Source organism: Rissa tridactyla, chromosome 9, assembly GCF_028500815.1.
Source record: "Rissa tridactyla isolate bRisTri1 chromosome 9, bRisTri1.patW.cur.20221130, whole genome shotgun sequence".
In the NCBI taxonomy this organism is placed as follows: Eukaryota; Metazoa; Chordata; class Aves; order Charadriiformes; family Laridae; genus Rissa; species Rissa tridactyla.
In genome coordinates, this window is record NC_071474.1 from 28,305,027 (window position 1) to 28,326,826 (window position 21,800).

At 44.2% G+C, this 21,800-nt stretch overlaps 1 protein-coding gene across 1 annotated transcript in view; it reads left to right on the forward strand.

Annotated features, from left to right (window-relative positions):
• The first annotated feature begins 1,416 nt into the window (after window positions 1-1,416).
• ADGRG4 (adhesion G protein-coupled receptor G4) overlaps window positions 1,417-21,800 on the forward strand; it is a 30,536-nt gene continuing 10,152 nt past the window's right edge. Inside the window, exons 1-15 of the mRNA XM_054214718.1 lie at window positions 1,417-1,429; window positions 1,476-1,946; window positions 8,380-8,463; window positions 8,914-9,008; window positions 9,336-9,388; window positions 10,507-10,546; window positions 10,931-10,950; window positions 12,138-12,286; window positions 13,205-13,337; window positions 13,821-13,939; window positions 15,858-16,068; window positions 18,479-18,644; window positions 18,766-18,915; window positions 19,768-19,890; window positions 21,581-21,626. Of these exons, the coding sequence (XP_054070693.1) occupies window positions 1,417-1,429; window positions 1,476-1,946; window positions 8,380-8,463; window positions 8,914-9,008; window positions 9,336-9,388; window positions 10,507-10,546; window positions 10,931-10,950; window positions 12,138-12,286; window positions 13,205-13,337; window positions 13,821-13,939; window positions 15,858-16,068; window positions 18,479-18,644; window positions 18,766-18,915; window positions 19,768-19,890; window positions 21,581-21,626 (1,873 nt within the window). The remainder of the gene's footprint in view (window positions 1,430-1,475; window positions 1,947-8,379; window positions 8,464-8,913; window positions 9,009-9,335; window positions 9,389-10,506; window positions 10,547-10,930; window positions 10,951-12,137; window positions 12,287-13,204; window positions 13,338-13,820; window positions 13,940-15,857; window positions 16,069-18,478; window positions 18,645-18,765; window positions 18,916-19,767; window positions 19,891-21,580; window positions 21,627-21,800) is intronic.

Sequence of the window (21,800 nt, forward strand, 5' to 3'; positions counted from 1 at the left end):
GACGCAGATCACCTGCACAGGAGGGGCCTGCGTTACAATTGGAATCATGGAATCATAGAATGGTTTAGGTTGGAAGGGGCCTTAAAGACCATCCAGTGCCACCCCCTGCCCTGGGCAGGGACACCTCCCACCAGACCAGGTTGCTCCAAGCCCTGTCCAACCTGGCCTTGAACACCTCCAGGGATGGGGCAGCCACAGCTTCTCTGGGCAACCTGGGCCAGGGGCTCACCACCCTCACAGCAAAGAATTTCTTCCTCAGATCTCATCTAGTCTGATTAAATTTTACCACTCTGATGGTGTACATGCGGCCACCTTGCCCCCTACAGAAGCACTTTGTTGGTGGCAGATGGAGCTGGTGGAAAGGTTGTCTCCTGCCTTTGGTGACCATGTTCTGCTGTCTAACCGTGTTCCCTGTGGACCGGTGCTGCTCCGTGGCTTTGTGCAGGTCCACAGAGATTCAAGCCTGGGAAGGGACTTTATCGTGGCTGATGGTGATGGCAGTGGGACCTGCTCAGTAGGACACCATGGCAAATCCAGGAATCAGAATGCTAAGAACACCAGGCTGCCTTCTGCCCAAATGTAAAACAAGACACTTAATGTGGAGTGAAAAACCCGGATAAGCAGAGTGAAAGACCCTCCAGCTTGCTGGTGTCCCTGCCAGACTGCTCCAGGGACCAAGGGTGGCAGTTAGAGCCATTGCAGCTCCCACTCTGCAGTCAGAGCTGGGGCCATGTGTGGGAAGTTACTCACTGCCTGTGCAGCTCTGCGGTCAGTAGTACTCAGGGAGGTTGCCTCTGTCAGCAAAACCTTTTGAGTAGGCTGTAAAGATATAATGAGATAATTTAATGAAGAAAAAAGATGCCCAGACTCTCTGCAGCCTGAGAAAAGGACAATCCTTATGATTTTTATTTTTAGCAGAAACTTTGACCCAAAACCTGAAAGTCTGGGGTGTGATATGTCGCCTGGGAGTGAAACCTGCAAGCAACTCATTTCTCAGAGTGCTGAACCAAGACCTTTGCACTGGACACCCATACTGATACTGGATTATGTGTAACCTAGACCTGAATTCTGTGTTGATTCCTATTTAGCATGTCTTGAGGACTTTAACTTTTTCTTTGCAGAATTAAACTCATCTTCTCTTTACTGGCGGTGTGGGTGGTCTCAGAATTCAGTTGCAAAAGCAGCAGAAACTAAAAATAAAAGAAACTTAATTTTTTTAATCATTATTCAGGGAAGTACCCGAATGAGGTCATATTGCAGCTTTTTCTTTGAAAGTGACACTTTATGTCCCTTCTTTAACCCTCTCTCCTAATGCTTTTCCCTTACAGAAACACATTCTCTGCATGGAGAAAGACTGGATTTACTGGGAAGGAATGACAAGTATGTGTCCCTGATCAACCACAGCATCCCTCAGCTATGTCGGTTCACAGTGTGCGTTGACCTAAACCGAACGGCCAACGTCAGCTCTTGGGCAGCGTTTTCCTACGACACTAACAACACCTCCACTGACATAAATGACATAGAGCTCGGACTCTCAGGAGAAAACAAGCAGTTGAGACTATATCTTTTTGGCACCAGACGAGACATTAAGATCGATCTGGCCCTTTTTGTGTGGTACAGCGTGTGCTGCTTGTGGGACACTGGGAAACAACTGCTGGAGGTCTACTGCAATGGTGAGCTCGTGCATTCTGAAACCATTGGCAGCACCGAGTGCCTGAAACCAAACGGGAGCCTGGTGCTGGGCCACCTGCACAAAAGGAAGGATGGCTTCATTGTGCGGATAAGCAACAGCTTCATTGGCAGCTTGTACTACTTCCAAATGTGGGACCGTGTGATGGGTCGGGAAGAGCTGCTGGACTGCGCCATGGGCAATACTGTCAGCTGGACGGAAGGGTACTGGAACTTCAGCAGCATCCTTCCCGTTGTGGACCGTCACCTACGCTGTGGTGAGTCTCTGCAATATTTTCTCTTCTGAGGGCTTGTGTCCAGCTTAGAACAACTGGGATTGTCTCATAGTCACCGTAAGACATTCTAATAGATTGTCCAAGTCACTGCTGCTGTGGCTGAGACTAAGAGTGGAGAGAGCTGTAGCCATGCGTATGACATTGCCTGCTCACCCACCCACACAGGCTCTTCTTGAAGCAGACACGGAGGTTGTGGATGAGGGAAAGATTGGCAGGGGCAGGCTCTGCCACCAAAGTCCCCTGGAGGCTGCTGGCAGGTGGCATCTTTGAGATGAACCTTTTAGTGGTTCATCCTTCTGCTGGGGCACCAACCTGCTACTCATCTGGCCTGGCACTGAGCGGGGTAGGCTGGACACAGAAGTTTTCTGCCAACATGTTTAACAATATTAAACTAGAGCCATTAGTTAGATGATGGTAATCACTTTTCCACAAGACTCCTGGCTGTTGTGTGCCCTAGATGGATGTTGCTTCACTGAAAAACACTCTTTAGCAGTGTTTGTGTTATCTCATCGTTCCATCCTCATGTCTGTATGTACTACATGGTATTTAAACTGCACAGTATTAAAACAGGACCGAGACTGATGAATTGACTGATTGATTAACTAACTTCCATAAAGCTAATGACATGCCAGGATATTTAGGAGCTCCACAATAGTAGTAAATGCATCTTTACTAATCCTCTCTAAGATGATGGCTTCACAGGGAAAGCAGAGGCACAGTCTGAGGTAAATGGTCATTTTTGGTGTCCGGTTTTAGATTCCAAGGAGTGTCCCATCAGACAGCACATCTCCATTGAGTGCAGCACCCGCTGCCTTCACTGCAGTTTTCGCTGCACTTTCCCACCTCCCACTCCAGGTTTCATCAGACCGGGGGCCAAGGTATCGAGAAGAGCATCAGGAAATCACCGACTGCTGCTGAAACCTGTGCTCAGAGGGATTTCCCCCACCTCCCTCACTGCACACCCCCTCACTCCGCACCGACCAACGCCGACGCTAATAACAATTGCTGGAAATTACAACCTTCCCATCTGTCTCTTGGCTCCCTGCCCCACTGCCTTTAACCAGGCGGGCCTCTTTCTGCACTGCCTGTTGCCAGAGCTGTCTCCTCACTCCCGACCCTGACTGGGAGGAGGGATGTGATCTGATGAGGAAGGAGGAGGAAGGCTCAGTTTCCCTTTTCCAATTAACACCTTTGCCCCTGGGCCCATTCGCTCTGTGGGAAAGGTGTGTGCTTGGCTTGGCAAGGACTTGTGAGCAGCTTAGTCATGTTCGCTGATGAAAAGTTTAGCACTTAAAATCAAAGTCTCCACTCAGTGTTCTTGGACTTTGATTTTTTTTCAAAAACAATAACCTGGATGAATTTGAGCAGCTTTTAATGAGACAAAGCACATCAGAGAGAGGCTTTCAATGGTCAAAGCATTTTTTTCCCTCTAAAGCAGTCCCCAGGAACCAGGTGATTTCCCCTAGCTGGGATTCTCCGGTGCAGCCTGAATTGGACATTCCGTCTGGAAAATGTTGGCCCAAATATTCAAGGGTTATCAGCAAGAAGAAGCATCAGTGTGACTCACCAGTGATGACCTACACCAACAGGATCCAGTGCTGTAAGCCACTGGATCCACACTGGGAGAAGGGTTATTGGAGTCTAGTATTTTCCCAAGAGCAATAACTAAGATGACTGTTGTGAAGTCCTAGTTATAGAGACGTTCATAAAATTTAATGATGTTTGAGAATGTCAAGATCTTGGCAAGACCTTTGCTTCCACTATAAATCTTCTCCTTACTTTAATTAACTGAAATTCATGAGCTAGCTATCGCACAGAGACGTACTGATGATCCACTAGGTAGGAATAACAGCAAGTGGTGTAAATACATACTGAGATTTATGTCCTGTCTGTCAGGCAGGGGAAGCTGCACCAGGCCATAGTTTGTGTGGGTTGTCTATATGGGGTCATACATATCGAGTCTACATGAGAACATAAGGAACATATGGAATATGTATATAAGAAAGAATTTAGGCAAAGTGAGTGAAACTTCTCATATGAATGTAGCAGAAGCAGCCTTAAGAAGGAGTGTTGACTTTTTATAAGTGATATAATTATAGTGATTGCACTGGCTTTGCTTGATAGCAGGAGTGAAGTTATTGTTCTGCCTTTGCTTTTTTCCCAGAGTTCTTGAAGATGATCCTTTACTTTTCCAGCTCAGCTGGGCCTTTGCTAAAAGTGCAGAAGTAAAAGCGTGTGTTCTCATCCTCTCACTGACTCACAGTCTTCATCTCTTCCTCCCCCTGCCTCACCCACACGCTGATTTCTGATTTTCTTCTTAATTTTAAATAATCTGGGAGAGGGATGAATATACAATATCTGAAAATGACTGATAATAATATAAAATACATATTTATCACAGATCTCTTATTGGTTGGTCTAATTTTTGCTGTTGTTCTATTGGAAACCATACCTATTTACAGGATGCCAAATGAGCCATTTGTTAAATTAGCAAACCAAAATCCATGACTAGGGCTTTAAAAACGTCAGTGGTACAGTATTTTTCTAGCTTCAGATCTCATCTGTCACCACTCCTTAGCCCTCACTTCGTGAACGAAATTACATGCATGTTAATTAAAGCAAATGAAGTTCCAGGATGCAGGTGGCTGGTCCCACACCTGCCTGCTAGTAATGATCCTTGACATGTCAGAATAAACAGATATTTTTTTTCTTCAGGTGATAATGAGAAAGAGAAAGAGAAAGAAATAAATTAGAATCTGTGAAGTTGTAATTATACCTCATTTGTCAGGAGATGAGAATGGCATTGTGAGTTACATTCCGGATTGGAATGGGTTTGGGTTTTGTTTGGCCATTTCTCTATTTTATTTTATTTTTTCCCTAGCAGATTTTTTCTGACTCATCCTGGCTGACACTGGGTGATATCATACATCACCCCTGAGGCAATGTTTTTTTAAACATTACATCGATAACAACAGGAACAGAGTGGAGCCTGTAATCACCCAGCGATATGTAGATTCCCCCTGTCTGGAGAGGATCTGCAGCAGGGGGACAAGTTAAACCCCAGGTATACAAACCGTTTGGCTTATGGCTTGATAAATCATAGCCTAATATCATGGCTATATTTCCATCAGAAAAGAAAAAAGAATTTATTCCAGTGGTAGGGCGTGTCTGCACAGCATTGGCCCTTCTGCATTCTTATCACACTTCCTATGCGACAGCAGGTCTTGGAGAAGCTTATAACAAGACACTCGTTTTCCGTCAGCTTGAAACCAGGGACTAACGAGTTGTGGAATCACACTGGGGCTCAGAGAAGCCACCTCTGCAGCTTCAAGCTGCGGGAAGGCATGCAGGTTTCCACTCGGAGTTTAAGCTGTGGGATTCTTTGCTGTGCGGGTGGTGAGCCCCTGGCCCAGGTTGCCCAGAGAAGCTGTGGCTGCCCCATCCCTGGAGGGGTTCAAGGCCAGGCTGGACGGGGCTTGGAGCAACCTGGTCTGGTGGGAGGTGTCCCTGCCCAGGGCAGGGGGTGGCACTGGATGGGCTTTAAGTTCCCTTCCAACCCAAACCATTCTGTGATTCTATGATTAAAGTCACTGGGGCTGCTGGAGCGTCCGCCTCTCCCCAGCACTCTGGGTTTTGCTCTCTGTATTCCCAGGGCGGAAGGGTTGGGAGGATGCGGAGGTCTTGGTGTGCATGGGTGCTGGAGGAACAAGTGCAGCCCCTTAATCTCAGCTCCTTGCATTTTCTTTAGAGGAGTTGATTCCATTTGTGTCTAGGAGTTTGCTTTTAATTTCATAGATACTTCTGGTTTCTTGTTTTCTGCTTATTCTTGTGTATGTCAAACCACGTTAGTGGCTATTGGTAGGAGGTCTGTATACTGAGTATCTAGGTCTGTCTTGCAGCTAGATGATCTAAACCTGCGGATTTTTTCCAGATAAAGAATAAGCAAATAGCCGTTACATCAGGTCATGTTTTTGACCTACTGCAGGCGACGTATTTGAAATGGCAATGTGGCAGCTTGCTCCTGGACTTGCTGGCGATTTAGCAGAAAAGTAAAGCAGAGTAATTAGTCCTCTTATTTCCAAACAGTTTAGTACTATCTCAGCAGCAAAAGGCCGGAGTAAAGAGGAGAGGTGTACAGATGAAAAGCTAAGACTCATCAAGCACCATGGGACAAGCAGGCTTGCTGTTTTGCCAGCTTCCTGTGCCCTCTGGGAGCAGCAGGGGCTGTGCTACGAAGAGCTCTGCAACAGCAGGTTGCTGGGCGGTTTGATCTTTGGAACAGCCCGCGCATCTTTCCCGCTCCCCATCCCGCTGCCTCCGGGGGCGGAGGAGCCTCCTGGCTCTGCTCTCTGCCAGCTCTGAGCCTCTGCCCATGATACCACTGGGGCTGAAACCCCTGGTTCTGAGGCTGTGAGATGACACCAAAACACAGACTGGCACCTCCGAGTGTTATCAAAGTATATTCCTGAGATGTTATTAGTAACTACTGTTGAAAGGCCTCATGTGTATTCTCACGAATAATGAAGATTCTATCCTCGATGTATCAGGCATGGTCTGATGAAAAGAACTCCTAACCAAGGGAGGCGAGTATTGTATCATTCTCGAGGAAGCACAACGAGCATAAGGACCTTGAGGATGGTACTAATCTACACGTTTTGAGAAGTTTAGCCAACTTGGCAGGAAAGTGAAAATTCTTAGTGTCCTAAGCTGAACTACCTTCATGCTAATACTAAAAATCATGCCTATAGGTCAAGACGACCCTTGCCCAGGTGAAGACCCCTCCCTTGAGCATGTGTGGTAGCTATAACTTGATGGTGTAATCGTATGTAAATTACAAACCAATCAAATATAGGTAGGAGGTACTACTATTATAATAATGTTGTAAAATGTGTATAAAAATTGCGTGGAGAGTTCTGATGAGTGTGCATGATAGGAGGAGAAATCCCCCATGCACCTGGCGCTGCAAATGAACTAATGTTGGCTTTCTAAACTACAAACCTGGTTTAGAGAGTGACGGTTTCATTATGGGTTTTGGTGACACGAGGAGCATTTGGAGGCTGAAGGTCTGAGCCAAAGATCGAAGGGTCTGAGCTTGGTCTGCAAGAGCCAACCTTGGAGAGACAACTTGGAGCTGGACTTCCATAGCTTTATTGTCCTCTTATTTGTCCATGAAGTTAGAAATTGCTCCAGTTTGACTTTGTGCTGAGCACACAGCCTGTGACTTAAGGCAAAGGGTAAAATTACTTGTTCATCTAAGAAGCAGAAGCTTGTGTACTGTAGCACACCTGTTCAGAGGGGCTTTTGACTTCAGCTGTCCTTTCAACTTCACAAAATAATTTGAAGCTATTTAGGATAAAAATAGGAGGCTTCAACTTGTTAACAGCCCCTGTTTCTGTTCTTATCCATGGATGTGTTGCCATTGATTTGAATGGGTCAGAGATGGGCTGTTATACTTTAAGCGTGGGTGATTCTCCTTACCTCCAACTATGGTAGAGACAACAATGTTTTGTGAAGCAGGGTCTTATCCTACTTATTTCCGACCACACTCCTTATTCATAGACGTTTGGCTTTGTATTCATATGTTAAGTTTATTTCTCTTAGTCAGAGCTAGAATGTCAAGTCTCTGAGAGTCACGAGAGTGAAGAAAAAAATACAAATTACCAGCATAGCAAGGAAACGGTACTTCTAGAGCAAAATGTTGTGATCCTGCTTTTCTTTCATCACCGAGGCCTGTAATGTCATATGATGATTTGGTTCACTGCAATTTTCTGTATTACATGTGACAAGCATCACCCGTTTTATCCCTGTCTGCCTGGTGATGTGGCAGATTGCATGTGAAATGCAAAAATCCTATCTGGCTTGACAAGGTGATTCACTTCAAGGAAAATTAGCTACCAATGAATTCTCGGAATTCTTTACTTTGAAAACAACAGGCAGGATGGACGGCATTTATAATGGGAATCCTAATGCCAGGTTATCATTAAACCAGAGACCGTGAACATCAATGTTCATCTCACATTCGTTGCTGCATGTTAACCCGTTAGCACTCTGTGTTTGACAGATACCGTTTCCGGAAGGCTGGGACAGGTTACACAAGCAAGAAGGGAATGGAGAGATAACTCCTCTTCAACAGAAGCAATGAAAAAAGATAAACTCTGGTCTTTCTTGTGATCTAAACTTTGCAAATCCTGTTTCCTCCCTTGTTATGCTGTAGTTACCTCTGGAGAAATAAAAAACCCCACACACGTAGGTGTATTTCCCCTTTGCCTTTCCCCTGCAGAGCTCTGTAGGACAACAGCAGCTCTTTGTTATGGTGTCCGTCGCTGACGGACTCACACCGCTCTCACACCTGGACCATGCCCTGCCTAACACTTTTGCCACTGTGGATTCTTAGACCTTTTAATCTTCCTTTCAGCAGGGTCCAGTGAAGCATCGTCAACAAGGGCTCCTGCGCTGCCCCCACTAACTCCAACCAGTAGTACCAATGGTACCATCCCACGTAAGTGCTGAACGAGGCCATTTTAAATGCTGACGTGGCCATCGCTGACACTGCTTGACACCATACACGGGACAATTTAAGACTCGGTCACATGTTCCAGCTATTGCTGCTGAGCAAGGCATTGTACGTCAGCAGATCCTACTATCTCTTCCTATGTATTCTTGGCAGGCAGTAAAAGCCAAGTTAGAGCACCCACGAGTACAAACCACGACTTGTTTGTTAAGCTGTGACAGCTTGACCGTGTGTTTGGGCCCTCAGGCTCTTTAGTGAAATTTCTAGCAACACAGCAGTAGTCTGGAGTTGGACACTTGGAGCATGGGATGTCCCAAAGAGCCTCGGTGGCTGTGGGAAGGGGAAACATTGAACGGAGGGGTGAGGAGGTGGGAAGGGGCACAGGCACCCTTCTGTGCAAACTCCAGCCTGCATCTCACTTATGTTCTCTTCTTACAGTCAGCTTCTTCAACATTCACATGAACTTCTCTCTTTTCTACAAAACTGAGAGAGCTCCCGATTACTACGACGCAAGGAAGCTTCTTGAAAACTGGGTGAGTTGCTTCCTTTTCTCATTCTCACCTATTTCTAGCAAGTATCAGGCAATGAGGACAGCTGGTACAGAATGCAAACTTATGGGACAACACAGAAATGAATAGCCATGTGACAATATTGTGGCGTTTCAGAATCATGTTATCCAATACATTTTTAACAGGATAAAATTAAATTCAGAAGGAAGGGAAAAGTGTTGACATTTTGCAAAAATTTTTAGCCATTTTCATCAGGATTTAGAATTTTGATGAGAGTTCTAAATTTACCAGCAGGTCTAGATAAAGAACCGATAAATCAAGTTAATAAAAATGTTACTGTTTTCTTTCCAGTTTAGTATCATATTTACTGGAGAAGAATTTGTTGTGACAAACTTTAAAGTCAGGTAAGCCTCTGGCTGCGTAGTGGTGTCCCCTTGACCCTCTGTCCTTTGAGCGAAATTGCAGCCAGGTTCCAGATACCCATTTCACAACTGACCAGTCCTGTGACAAAGGGTGTAAACCAAACCCTCAGATCTGTGCAACTGCTATTGCGTGGAACACCCACATTTTGTTTACTGGGCTCATTCACCTGAAAATACATCTCCTGCCTAAGGAAAGGCAAGTAGCTGCTGCCAAGCTGAGACTTCATCTTTGGCCATATAACTTGGCTGCTGATGAAGATGAAACCTTTGCTGCCTCTGCAGTGTGTGAGCGATGCATCCTGTGGGCTGATGTAGCTGGTGTGCCATCCTGGCAATGCAAAAAGGGCAGAAATTGGTACTTGTGGGAGATGGAAGGTGGGGCAGGGCGCTGGTACTTGCAGGGTTCATTCATGTTGGTACCCCTGAAGCCCTCTTTCAGCGACTGCATGTGAGTGCAAAGGAGTTTAGGGGTCACATCCCTCTGCAGAGTGAGGGTCACAGCCCCCCGAGGGCTGTGTAAGCAGGTACACGCTGGCTCTTGCGTGGCAGTGTCTAATGAAAGGGTATTATAGCTCCAAAACCCTGCTCAGAAACAACAGTTCGTTGTACAAGACTCCTCTATTTCACACCTTTTAGCCCAATCCAGCTGTATTCATATCCGAACTGTGAGCAGCTGAGAGGGATATTTAGTAATTCATAGAAGTACCACTTGTACAGACATGGAGTTTTAGCATTTTATACGTATTTCGACTTCCTACTTTCTTCTCTGACTTCCACAGTTACTGCTTGCTTTACAAATGACAATACAGTAACACACTGCACTGTTTACATGGGGTGAATCCAATTCAGAAAACCGTAAGAAAAGAGTGGGTGCCGTTCTGGAAGTAGCATTTTTTGTCAGGATGAATATCTGATACAGCACTTGATCTTGGCGATTTTGGTAGATATACCTGTGCTGAATTTAAGATGACTTCTCTGCTGCAAGGTCTGGCTCATTGTGGTTGCAAGATGGTATTTTTTTTTTAGACGATAGCAGAATGGGGCATGTTATATTTATATGCTTACTATGAAATAATTATTCTACTCTCTCTTGCTTGCAGGGGTAATTATCCGCAAAGCAGTGTCTATAAGAGGGTTCATGTATGTAATGTGCTATTTTCTGATTTAAAAACTACTCTCTCTTATCTCTGCATAGAGGATATAGTAGTTGCATGGTCTAAATGCTGATACTATTGTGTTTTGCTGAAATTATTTAATATTGACCTTCAATCTGGTAGGTGTATATAGATTCACTCTGCTCTCTGCACGAGGCAGCATGTTGTGTTTTATCCTGATGTACCTCTAGAAGTACTGTCAAACAAAGGCTACTCTAGAGAGCCAGGTCCTAATGTTTAAAGTAATAGGCTCTATTTTAATGAGCACACTGAGTTTCTGATGTTTGCTTTCCTTAAAATCCAACTTGCAACAGTTGATTTTAACCAGCTTCTAACTTTTTGTGTCCTTCTATGCGATCTGACGATGAAGGTAAAGCAGATGTCACAAAGGTAAGACGCATGGCTGTCAGCTGGGTTTCCATAATTCATATTGATTTCATTTTTAGGGTGAGGAGAAATTGTACCCCTTCTCAGCTATTTTAGTTTCAAAGTAACTGTGGAACCTTTAGTTGTCTAAAACCCAAAAGCACATGTGGAGTAAGAACCACAGTAATGCTTGACCTGGGGAAATGTATTTGAACATCCCAGGCCTCCCTTTCATACCCCATATCTTGAGAGGCTCAAAGTGCTTCCATGGCCAGTGGGGAGGTTTGCACTCAATGTAAGAGCCGGCTGTGAGCAGTGTCCTTCCCTGGGGCCAGAACAGTGAGTCGACAGTGACCAAGAAGTCTGCCAGGATGAATCCTGCACCTCTTCTACAGAAAAATCCTAATTGCCTTCTGAGCTCAGGCCAGAAGAGACAGGAGAGCTGGGTTCCCATCCCCTTCAGGGGGTTGCAAATGGTTTACAAAGGCTGTGCAGAGTGGGGAACAACTGTGTAGAAACAGGAGTGAGCTGGAAACCCTTAAAACATCACAGTCCTAAGGAAATCTCATTCGTCAGCCCCCAGTTAAATTAGAGGTCCATTGAGGTCATCCACCCACAGCTGAGAGCTGGCTTTTTGCTTCTTTCTGCCACGTCTGAAGCCACTCAAAGACTGAGATACAGTCTTTCCAAACCTAAGGTCAGCAAAGTACTTATCCATGAGAGTAACTGCTTTGAGGAGAAAAAAGCCAGAATCCAGTGGAGCCACTGAAAGCACTTAGTTAAATCTCAGTTTTCCAGGGAGCCTCGGAGTTTGCCACCTCTGTTTGGACACAGAGGTGCTCAAGTACCGCATAGTTTTATGACTTTAAACATGTTTGGAAAATGTTTGCATGTGACAGAGATATTCCTTTGCCAAGATAATGTGATTAGGAAACCTTTTGAGGTATTTACCATGAAACTATAAATAGATTCTTGTACCTGTAGTCCCAATAATTTGTACTTTAGAAAGCATTTCTAGCGATAAGGTACTAGCGTACATAAGAAGCGGTGTTTGGTGACATTTGCCATAGGACTGCACTTATAGTGAAAAAAACACATCCATAAATTATCCAATACAATATAGTTTTCTGAGTTACTCCTTCATTCTGTAGCCACTTATAATTGCGAAGTGTTACCAGTGTGGTCCCTCTGTTTGTGTATTATATCTGTAGCTACGTCTGTAAGGCCATTGTAAAGGCCACATCACTTGAAATGCAAGAAGTCCTGAGTCTCCGGATCGAACAGTTGCTGAATGACACTTATGAAGAGGGACCATTATCCTTATATGTGAAACCTGAAGATGTGGCTGTCAAGCCAATAGGTAATATTTCATTAAAACCTCATTGAAATCCTATGCTTTGTAACTCTGGCTACAAGTATGTTATCTAACTGAAACTTCATGGAGAGGTTAGGGCTAGAAAACATCCCTACAAGTAGCCAGACTGAGCTCATCCCATGCACGAGCTGTAGAACGTCATGCAATGACAGGAAGATCAAAGACGTGGACTCCAGATGAAGGGAGGTAAGCTAGAACTTGAATCCTGGTGCTGGGGCAGGTCTGAGCACCTCCAATGAAGGGGAGGTCAGGCTGATGCAGCTGCAGACCCAGGGGCTCCTGCTCAGAGCTCCCGGAGACGCAGCCACACACCGAAAACAAACCCGTTGCTGGCATTCTCTTAATGCCAGTGTGTATTGGATCAAGCCTCAGATGGCAAATAATCTCTTTGTTGGTTTGGTTACAATCTCCATTGCTCCTTAAAATACAGAAGTAAGCCAAAGATAAGAGCTAACAGACTGTACCTGAAATTCAAACCCACATTTTATACTAAAGACTTACAGAAGATCAGTTGCAGACAATAAAACGACAAGCCTGGAGGAAAGATGTTGATGGGATAATGAGGGGCAGTGTGAAAGCACCTGCAGATAGATGAGAGAAGCCTGCAGGATGTACTGTCATTAGATACGGTTTGTGATGCTGGGAAACTAACACTTTACCTGAGAACTGACCTTGTCAAACACAAGAGAAAAAGACTGTAGAAGAACAGATGAAATATTTTAGCAAAATGTTTTCTTGCAGCCGGTAAACTTGTAAAATGCTCCTATCCAGTCTGCAAATTACAGCTTATTCCCATCAGGAGAGGAGGTCCAGAGAACAACTGGGTCCCTGGGTGTCGGGGGGGGGTGTCTTCTTTTTGACTATTAAATCTTTTTGAAGAGCTTTTATGTATTTCTTCCTCAGCACTAATGGATTGTCCACAAAGTTTTTCACATACAACCTACAAGGGGAATTATTCCTGGCCGCTAACAAGTCCGGCTACAGAAGCAGAGGTCAGCTGCAGGAAAAACCCTCTGCAGTCTGCTCAGAGGAGCTGGTGAGCCACGAGAGCATCTCAGTTTGGGTCTTCCATGGGAACCAGGAGGGAGGGCCAGACTTGGTGCCATGGGGATCCAGGTGGTGGTCTGTCACGGCACACAACAGCGCCATGCCAAGGAAGATCAAAGTATACAGGGCCGGTCTTGGAAAATTTCCATCCCCTGCAGCCCCTGCAAGCCAGCAGACCAGGGAGCTGAGTTTCTGCTTGAGCAGGGAGGGGAAAGAGATGCACTGTAGCATTTTGTGCCACCCATCCATGGCTCTCTGCCCTCCAATACCTCTAGATGCACTCCAAATTGCTCTGGCATTTGGGCTCTGCTCCCACTCTGATAAATGAGTGCTAAGTCAGATCTGACTTGCAAGTCAGTTTTCAAAATCGGGCTAATTAATTACATTTTCAGTTACTTATATGGGAAATATAAGGAACATCAATTATTATATATTTTTTCTTGTAACAATATACACTGTTTTCATTTTTCAGTGCAATTAGTATTGAACTTGAGCAAGCTTTCTGGAAGAAACCAAATATGACTGAATGTAAATTACTGGAAGAACTTCCAAATAATATTTTAGACCTTCATAATATCACGATAACAGAAGGTGAGACGCCAGGTACTTCAGTGAATCAAAGTGAAAATACTCAGATAACTTACGTTGGACATCTGAAGAGCTGAAGTGATAAGGTTGTTTTCTGTGCATCCTACTCACCTGGTCATCTTAAAGTGTTTTTAGTGTAGACGAATTTTGCAGGTGCTTCAAAATTCTCTAGCCAGCACTTTGAAGACTCGTCTCAAATCATACCCTTAGATTTAGACAGGGAACTGCTGGAGAGGGGACAGCAAAGGGCTACCAAGATGCTGAGGGGACTGGAACACCTCTCTCATGGAGAAAGGCTGAGGGATTCGGGTCTCCAGTCTGGAAAAAAGACGACTGAGGGGGGATCTTATCAACGCTTATAAATACTGAAAGGGTGGGTGTCAGGAGGATGGGGCCAGGCTCTTTTCAGTGGTGCCCGGGGACAGGACAAGAGGTAACGGGCACAAACTTGACCATGGGAAGTTCCACCTCAACATGAGGAGGAACTTCTTTCCTGTGAGGGTGGCAGAGCCCTGGCACAGGCTGCCCAGAGGGGTGGTGGAGTCTCCGTCTCTGGAGACATTCCAAACCCGCCTGGAGGCGTTCCTGTGCCACCTGCTGTGGGTGACCCTGCTCTGGCAGGGGGTTGGACTAGATGATCTCCAAAGGTCACTTCCATCCCTATGATTCTATGATTCTGTGAAATAGCCCATGAATAATGTGACAGGTTTTGCCTGTCTGTACTCTCCCTGTTACCACATCCAAGTAGTTCATAATGTCTCACACAAAGAAGCACAAATCAGTGTATGGAACTGCAAAGTCTGTGCTGTAATTCATGCAAGCTGTAAGATGACCTTTACCACCGATTATATCTCTTTTTAAGCTACGACAAACAGTGCCAGTTGTCTGAATGGTGAACAAAACCAATTCCATTGCTTAGCCACCTACTCAGCAGCAGCATCAAATATAATAGATCATTGAAAGATATCTGCCGTTGCATACAGTCTGTCTGACTCCCAGGGTGTAAAACTCTGCTTCTATAAAAAAATTATAGAAGGGTGATGAGACGATGAATGGCAAATACAACTTTTCAGACTATACCATTCAGAATTTGCTTCTGCTGCTATACCAGTTAAGCAGCGTTTGGGGAGAAGGATGGATCTTGTGTAATTTTGAACTCACAAATGCTTGTAAATGTGACTGAAGTTAAAACTAAATACTATTTACAGATAATCTTTATAATCCAAAAGTTGGTGATAATATTCTTATGAAAAGTACATTGTTTTCTTGCTTTAAAATTCAACCTGAGACATCCAAATTTTACTCGGAAGTTTTTGCCAGTTTCATTGAGGTGTTGAGGGCTTATTGACTTATTCTTAGGACATCATTTTTAATAGATAAGAAGCATTATTATTATGAAGACAAACTGAGAGAGTTGGGGGCATTCAGCCTGGAGAAGAGAAGGCTCCGGGGAGACTATAGAGACCTTTCCAGTCCCTAAAGGGGCTCCAGGAAAGCTGGGGAGGGACTCTGGATCAGGGAAGGGAGCCATGGGACGAGGGGGAACAGTTTCAAATTGAAAGAGGGGAGATTTAGATGAGATCTGAGGAAGAAATTCTTTGCTGTGAGGGCGGTGAGCCCCTGGCCCAGGTTGCCCAGAGAAGCTGTGGCTGCCCCATCCCTGGAGGTGTTCAAGGCCAGGCTGGACGGGGCTTGGAGCAACCTGGTCTGGTGGAAGGTGTCGCTGCCCAGGGCAGGGGGTGGCACTGGATGAGCTTTAAGGTCCCTTCCAACCCAAACCATTCTATGATTCTATGATTATGGCCATATGGAAAGAGAGGAGAAGCAGCCTAACTCCTTGCTTTACCACAGAGACATGTAGCTATATAGCTAGACATATAGCTATGCCACATAAATCATCTGTACTTTCATTTTTTTTCAGACAATGCACAAGATGTTGTACAGCATATTTTATACCTCTTGCCAGATGCAACACTGCATATGGAAGAATTAGAAATCATTACAAGTAAAATTTCTGATATTGTAGGGGTTGCAGATATGACTGTGACACTTGCAGAGACTATATTGTCTATACTAAACTATATTTTGCTGCAAGAAATAGAAGATCAGAACATTAGAAAAATGACCAATAGGTAAGTAAGATAACTTGTGCAGAAATGGCTTCCTAAGCTAAAATGGCACCATGGAGTAATTAATTCAGGCTATTAAAATACCACGGCAAGAGTTAGCAATGGATCTTAAACATGTTTGTGGTTCTTAGCAGTAGAAATCGGTTATTGTGTTGTCAAAAGTGCTTTTACCAGAAGCAGTTCTGCAGAAGTCACCATCACAGAGCTGTTCTCTATGTTCATCATCTCTGTATGTTCATCAGCCTGGAGGCAGATGAGGGAGGCTGCCTAGCTGCCATCTCATCTCATCTCATCTCATCTCATCTCATCTCATCTCATCTCATCTCAGAGGTGATCTTTACAGCTCAGCAGTGAGGTCTGTTGGTGGCAGGTCAGCCTGGAGACACATATCTGTTCCACCAGCACACCAGGCTGGAGTGCTGTACCTGTGCTGATAAAGATTTTTCAAACCTAGCTATTCAGTGTTAGACTTCCGAATCTACATTTAGGATTCTGCTTCCATTATGTGATTCTCACACATGCTAAAATCGAGGTTGCTAGATAACTTTCCAAATATCTCTCTCCTTTGAGATCTTACAGGTAACTCAAGTACCTGTTTCTGAAATGTCTGGCTTCTGTTGTTGAGCTGTTCAGAAAACTACCACCAGCCTTTACAAAGGCGAATGCAAGTATGCAGAGTTTACTCATTTCTGATTTGGGCAAGACAGCTTACTCGCTTCTTACTGCATGGCCCGAACCTCCAAATAGGAAAGACTACCCTGCTTTGCACTGGCAAATCCAATGCTAACCAACAGTGCAAGAGATGCGGTGTTCGGCATATTAAAAAAGTCTTTCAGCATCTCTCATTTTAAAGACTGTGCCTACCTGCAATTTTCAAAAAATGAACTTTCCACTTAAGTTCTAAGCAGGGCATAGACCACGCAGCAGCCCGGTGGTTCGTACTGGACAACTCTGCTTTGCCTTTTCCAACTCAGGAGTCCGCGAGGAGTAGCCAAAAACAGCTTAGAAAATCTGCTGGAAAGAAAGCATTGAGTAGCATCGTGATCCTTTCGGCTGTATGCTCTCCCTTCAAAGTCTCCTGCAGTGTGCGGAGTGGGGGCTGTGATAGCTGCCAGCACTCAACACCTCTGCCTTCTCAAATAGGCTGTGGGGTTTTTTAAGTGAAATATCCATTACTTTGAATTCTTCTCCCGTGAAATGTAAGGTTTTAGGGACAAGGATGATATTCTAACAGGCCCTGGATTCCTGATCCTTAATGGAGATGGACTTGGTATGTTCAAGTTGTAATAAAAATGTCTTTACAGTTTTTATGGATGGAAGAATCTTAGGTATTTTAATTTTTCCATAAATCAGAGCTCAGAAGAGGACAGCCACTGTGATGATACCTGAGGAGTGCCAGCATGCTATCCTCACAAGAGCTATTATGCTCCTTCCTTTGGGCCTCGGTAGAAATTTTGGATCCCGGATATTTTGAGGAAGTTGAACTGCAGACCTTGCAGCACGAGGGCAGCTGTGGCTGAAAGGATCCCACAGGGGTCTTTGTGTGTCTGGCACCAATGATGCATGAACACCAGAGCAAAGAAGGACAGGAAGGTTTTCCTCTAGTATGCCGGGGCCAGCTGTCATAGGCATTTTCCATAGAATATTATCGCTTTGTGCACCCTGCTGAATAGCCTTAAGGCAAGCCAAACAAGATGTGGAGCTGTCTCTGACTCTTTTAACACCCATGAGCATTAAACACCCCTAATTTGCTGCTTCCTTTGGAAACCAGCCTCTCTACTTAGAAAACAGCTTTACTGGAGAAGATCCTGAGCAAGCTGACCTCCCTTTAAAGTGTGCCCTGCCATGGGGAGGTGGGACTTGGAGGACAGACCTCTAGAGCTCCCTTGCAGACTAAATTATGCTGGCTCTGATCTTTTACCTGATGATGTTCCTCCTCATATTTTCCATTTAAGTAGCTAAAAATGGTATTAGTTTGCCCAAATTTGAAAACTGACTTGCAAGTCAGATCTAACTTAACACTCATGTAGATGATTGCAAATAATCAAATTGGCAGGTTTCACAAGTGACTGCCTTCCAGATGAAATGTAGTATTTGACTGGGTGTGAATTTTGACTCAGGTCTTCCCAGAACCACCTCATGTTGTCCCTACAGGACAGTATCTTCCATCTGCTAGAGTGGAACTCATTCACTAACTTAATTGCTTGCCATCACCTGACCCTGTGCCTGATGAAATGCCACCTACCCCAAAATGGACCTGTCCTGCTCTAGAGATTGCTCCTTGTGATCATAAATAAGAGTTGATGTTTTTAGCCAATTGTCTCCTGACCGTGTGTTATGAAGCCAGGAGAACATTTCAAGACACGTATCTTTTTCTTCTTCTTTTTTCCCCTTGCTGTTGCGCTTGGTAAAGTATCCTGGGGACAACGGAAGAGATAGGCTATAAGGTGACTTACACAGAAAGAAATACGTTGGTGATAACCACTTCCTTGGCTTTGCTGGTGACAAGTCCGGACCCCATTGTGTTTGGAGGGTTGGCCTTTGGCGTGACCTCCTACAACAGAGGCATGGACCTCAAGGTGAGAGCAAAGTAACCCCTCAGTGACCACTGAGTAAACCAGACAATCCCGTTCTTTTGTACCGCTGTGTATTTGGCCTGAGGAAGGCAGCTCTGAGCATGTCATCTCTCTCTCTTGGCAGATCGATGTTCAAGAAAACCCTTTCAAAAACGCCCTGGCCTCGGTGTTTTTGCCAAAATCACTGAAGAAATTCTTAGGGATTGAGCACTCCGATCCAGACAAGCATTCGAAGATCCAGTTTAAGTTTTTTGGCATGACTTCACTCTTTGCAGTAACTATGAGTCCTAACAAATGCTCACATGGCAGTAATGGGTTCAGCTGGTCTTAGTGTGTACAAAAGAAAGGTCCCAATCGCATCATCTGTTCTGGGCACATTTAGCATCAGAGTGATGGAGCACTAAGAAATGTGCGGGGAAAACGTGCCCAGGCATCAAAGCCTTCGTTGTAGCAATGATGGTCTGAGAGGTGTCTGTAGACCTTAGACTTTTTGTTCATTTTCTGTAGATGATGTTTTATTCCAATATTGCTCTTCTGCAGCAAAAGAACATAGCCTAATCTTCCTCTGGTAGTAAGCTCTTGCTTAAGGAACGTGCATAGTACATGTCAAAGATTGTGAGAATAATTGCAAGATTTGGGTCTCCATTAAAACCATAGCAGCACTGATACGCAGAATTTGGGACTATTCTAGCATTTGCTGTCGTTTCTCAATGCCAGGGTGGTGGGCGAGTGTAATTACAAAGGGAGACATTTCTTTTGGTAGGACGGAGCATACAGTGTGCTGAGCAATGCTTTTCACACAGCAGCAGCATTCACGATTGTGTCTACTGTCTAATGAGCTTAATGATGTACAACTGGATGTTTTGATATACTGAAACGATTAGACAGCTTTCTCAATCCAGCTGATGCATCTGAAACTCTGTTCTGCTTCAGCTGATGTGGAGACTGGCCCTGAATTTGCAACTAACTACATTTGCTAATGAAGTAGCAAGTAGCTAACTTGCATCAAGCATCCCATGGTGTTTCAAGAAACACAATTTTTAACAAACGGAAGCAGAGAAGAGCAGGATTGCCGGTGACTGAAATGACTTGGAATTTTTTGCATGCCTGTATTTTTCCCCTGCAGGATGACAGTTTAAAGAAGGAGAGGCTGAATACTTACGTTGTGGGCGCCAGCATTGAACACGCATCAATTCAGAACCTTAATGAGCCCGTGACTATTACTCTTCAGCACGTAGACCGAAATACGGTAGGATGCGTTCATTTCATCAGAGACGTGTTGAAGTAGAGCCTGTTTCACTTAGACTCACAATAAACTGGCAACAGGAAAAATAAGCTTAAAACATTTTGCTGCCTGACCTCTCCATGATATATCAACCAAAACATTGACAGACCACACAGATCTTGGTGTTTTAATTCCTGCAGGTTAGCACAGCTTGTGTCTCCTCTCGAAATCCATGCTTAGCAGCAAGGGATGTTTTTATCGTTTCCTTGTTTTGACCTGGACAATTTTTTTCAAGGAATAGTTTATCTGCTAAAAAATGGCAGGTTTTGGAGTTGACTGAAAAGATTTGTAGTTGCTCTGAATTCAGCAAATTGGTTTAGTCACCAAAAGAGGTAAATTTCAAAAAAATCAAAACATTGCATGGATGTTTTTGATAATAATTTGCTTTGTTTGGTTTCAAAATTGATGTTTCAAAACTAAAAACTATCCTAATTATTTTCAAATGGCCATGGTTGAAACTGTTGACTGAGTTCCACCTCAGAATTTTTGTTGCCGATGTTTATGGTCCAGCCTCCACATGCATATACTGCAAACCCAGGGCAGAACAAAATTATTCAATAAGATTAATTTGATTAAAGTTCATGTTAATGAGAGCATGAAAATGCTGCTTTTATGGCAATATGCTCTTTCCATTCAGTTCCAGCAAATAACATATACCCAGAAATTTCATCTAGATATCCCCTCTCTTCCGTCATTTTTACTCCACCAGGCCATCTGGCACCTCTCAGATTTTTTTCCTCGACCTTTTAAAAATATCCTAATTAAATATTTAATGAGATATCATCCTAACCTACGTCTTTGGCTCTCTGCCTAATTGTATTTGACAGTCTACAGATCACACAACAGCTTATCTGTTAGGGTGCCTTCCTGTAAACTCTGTGCTTTATTAAACTTTATTAATAATAAAATAAAATGAATCTGTGCCTTGGGAAAGTTTACTGCAGCATTATGAGTAATAAACTAGAATGTCCCCAAGAGAAAACATTGCATTGAATACCCATTTAAATCTGTTCAGCTGTTTGCAATACACAGGCAAGTTTTATTTCCTCTTAGGTGTCTTCCCTGCCTTGTTTCAGAGAGAGAGGAAACACTGAAATTCTAAAATAAAGGTTTTCTTGTGCTGAGAATTATTTTTTTATTATTATTGTATAAAATCTCAGGTTGTTTTTGTAAGCGTTGGTCATAGCTTTTGAATTTCAGCAGTATTTCGGTGTGACATCTCAGGTACCACATGAGAATAGACATAGGAATTGATCTAAGCTGGACAATTTATCAGATTTTCTGCTGTCCTTAAAAGACTAGAAGACACAGAAAGACTGGTGAAACTGGGAAAATCACTGACTCCCAGAACTTCCCTTGGTAAAGGGGAAGGCAAAAATTAGGACCTTCTGCTGGTTTTCAGTGCCACAGATGAGATGCCACGGTTCCCAATGACCGAGTGTCCCGCAGCCCTGAACTGCTGGCATCTCCAGCGACCTACAGACCCTACGCAACACCACCCTGCAAATAATGGCTTTCTTCTTGAGGGGCACAGAGGAAATCAAATCAAACTGCCTTAGTGATAAACCCTGATTACAGGCAAGATGTCTGCAAGCACAGGTGGTGTACAGACGTCCGGAATGGATGTCACAGCCTCCTTTTTCTCTGCTTTCAGGATAATGCAGCAGTGCACTGCGTCTTTTGGGACTTTGAGAAGAACAGTAAGTATTATTTACGGAGCTGCCATGCATGTGCTGTCACCAGCCTCACAGAGACTTTGGCTCCTCGACACGGCAGCTGGAAACACTGAGGCTGCCTTGATGAGTCTGTGTTGCTGATTTCCATTGACATTGATACCTCAGCAATAAGTGTTACTACTAGGGGATACGTGTCCA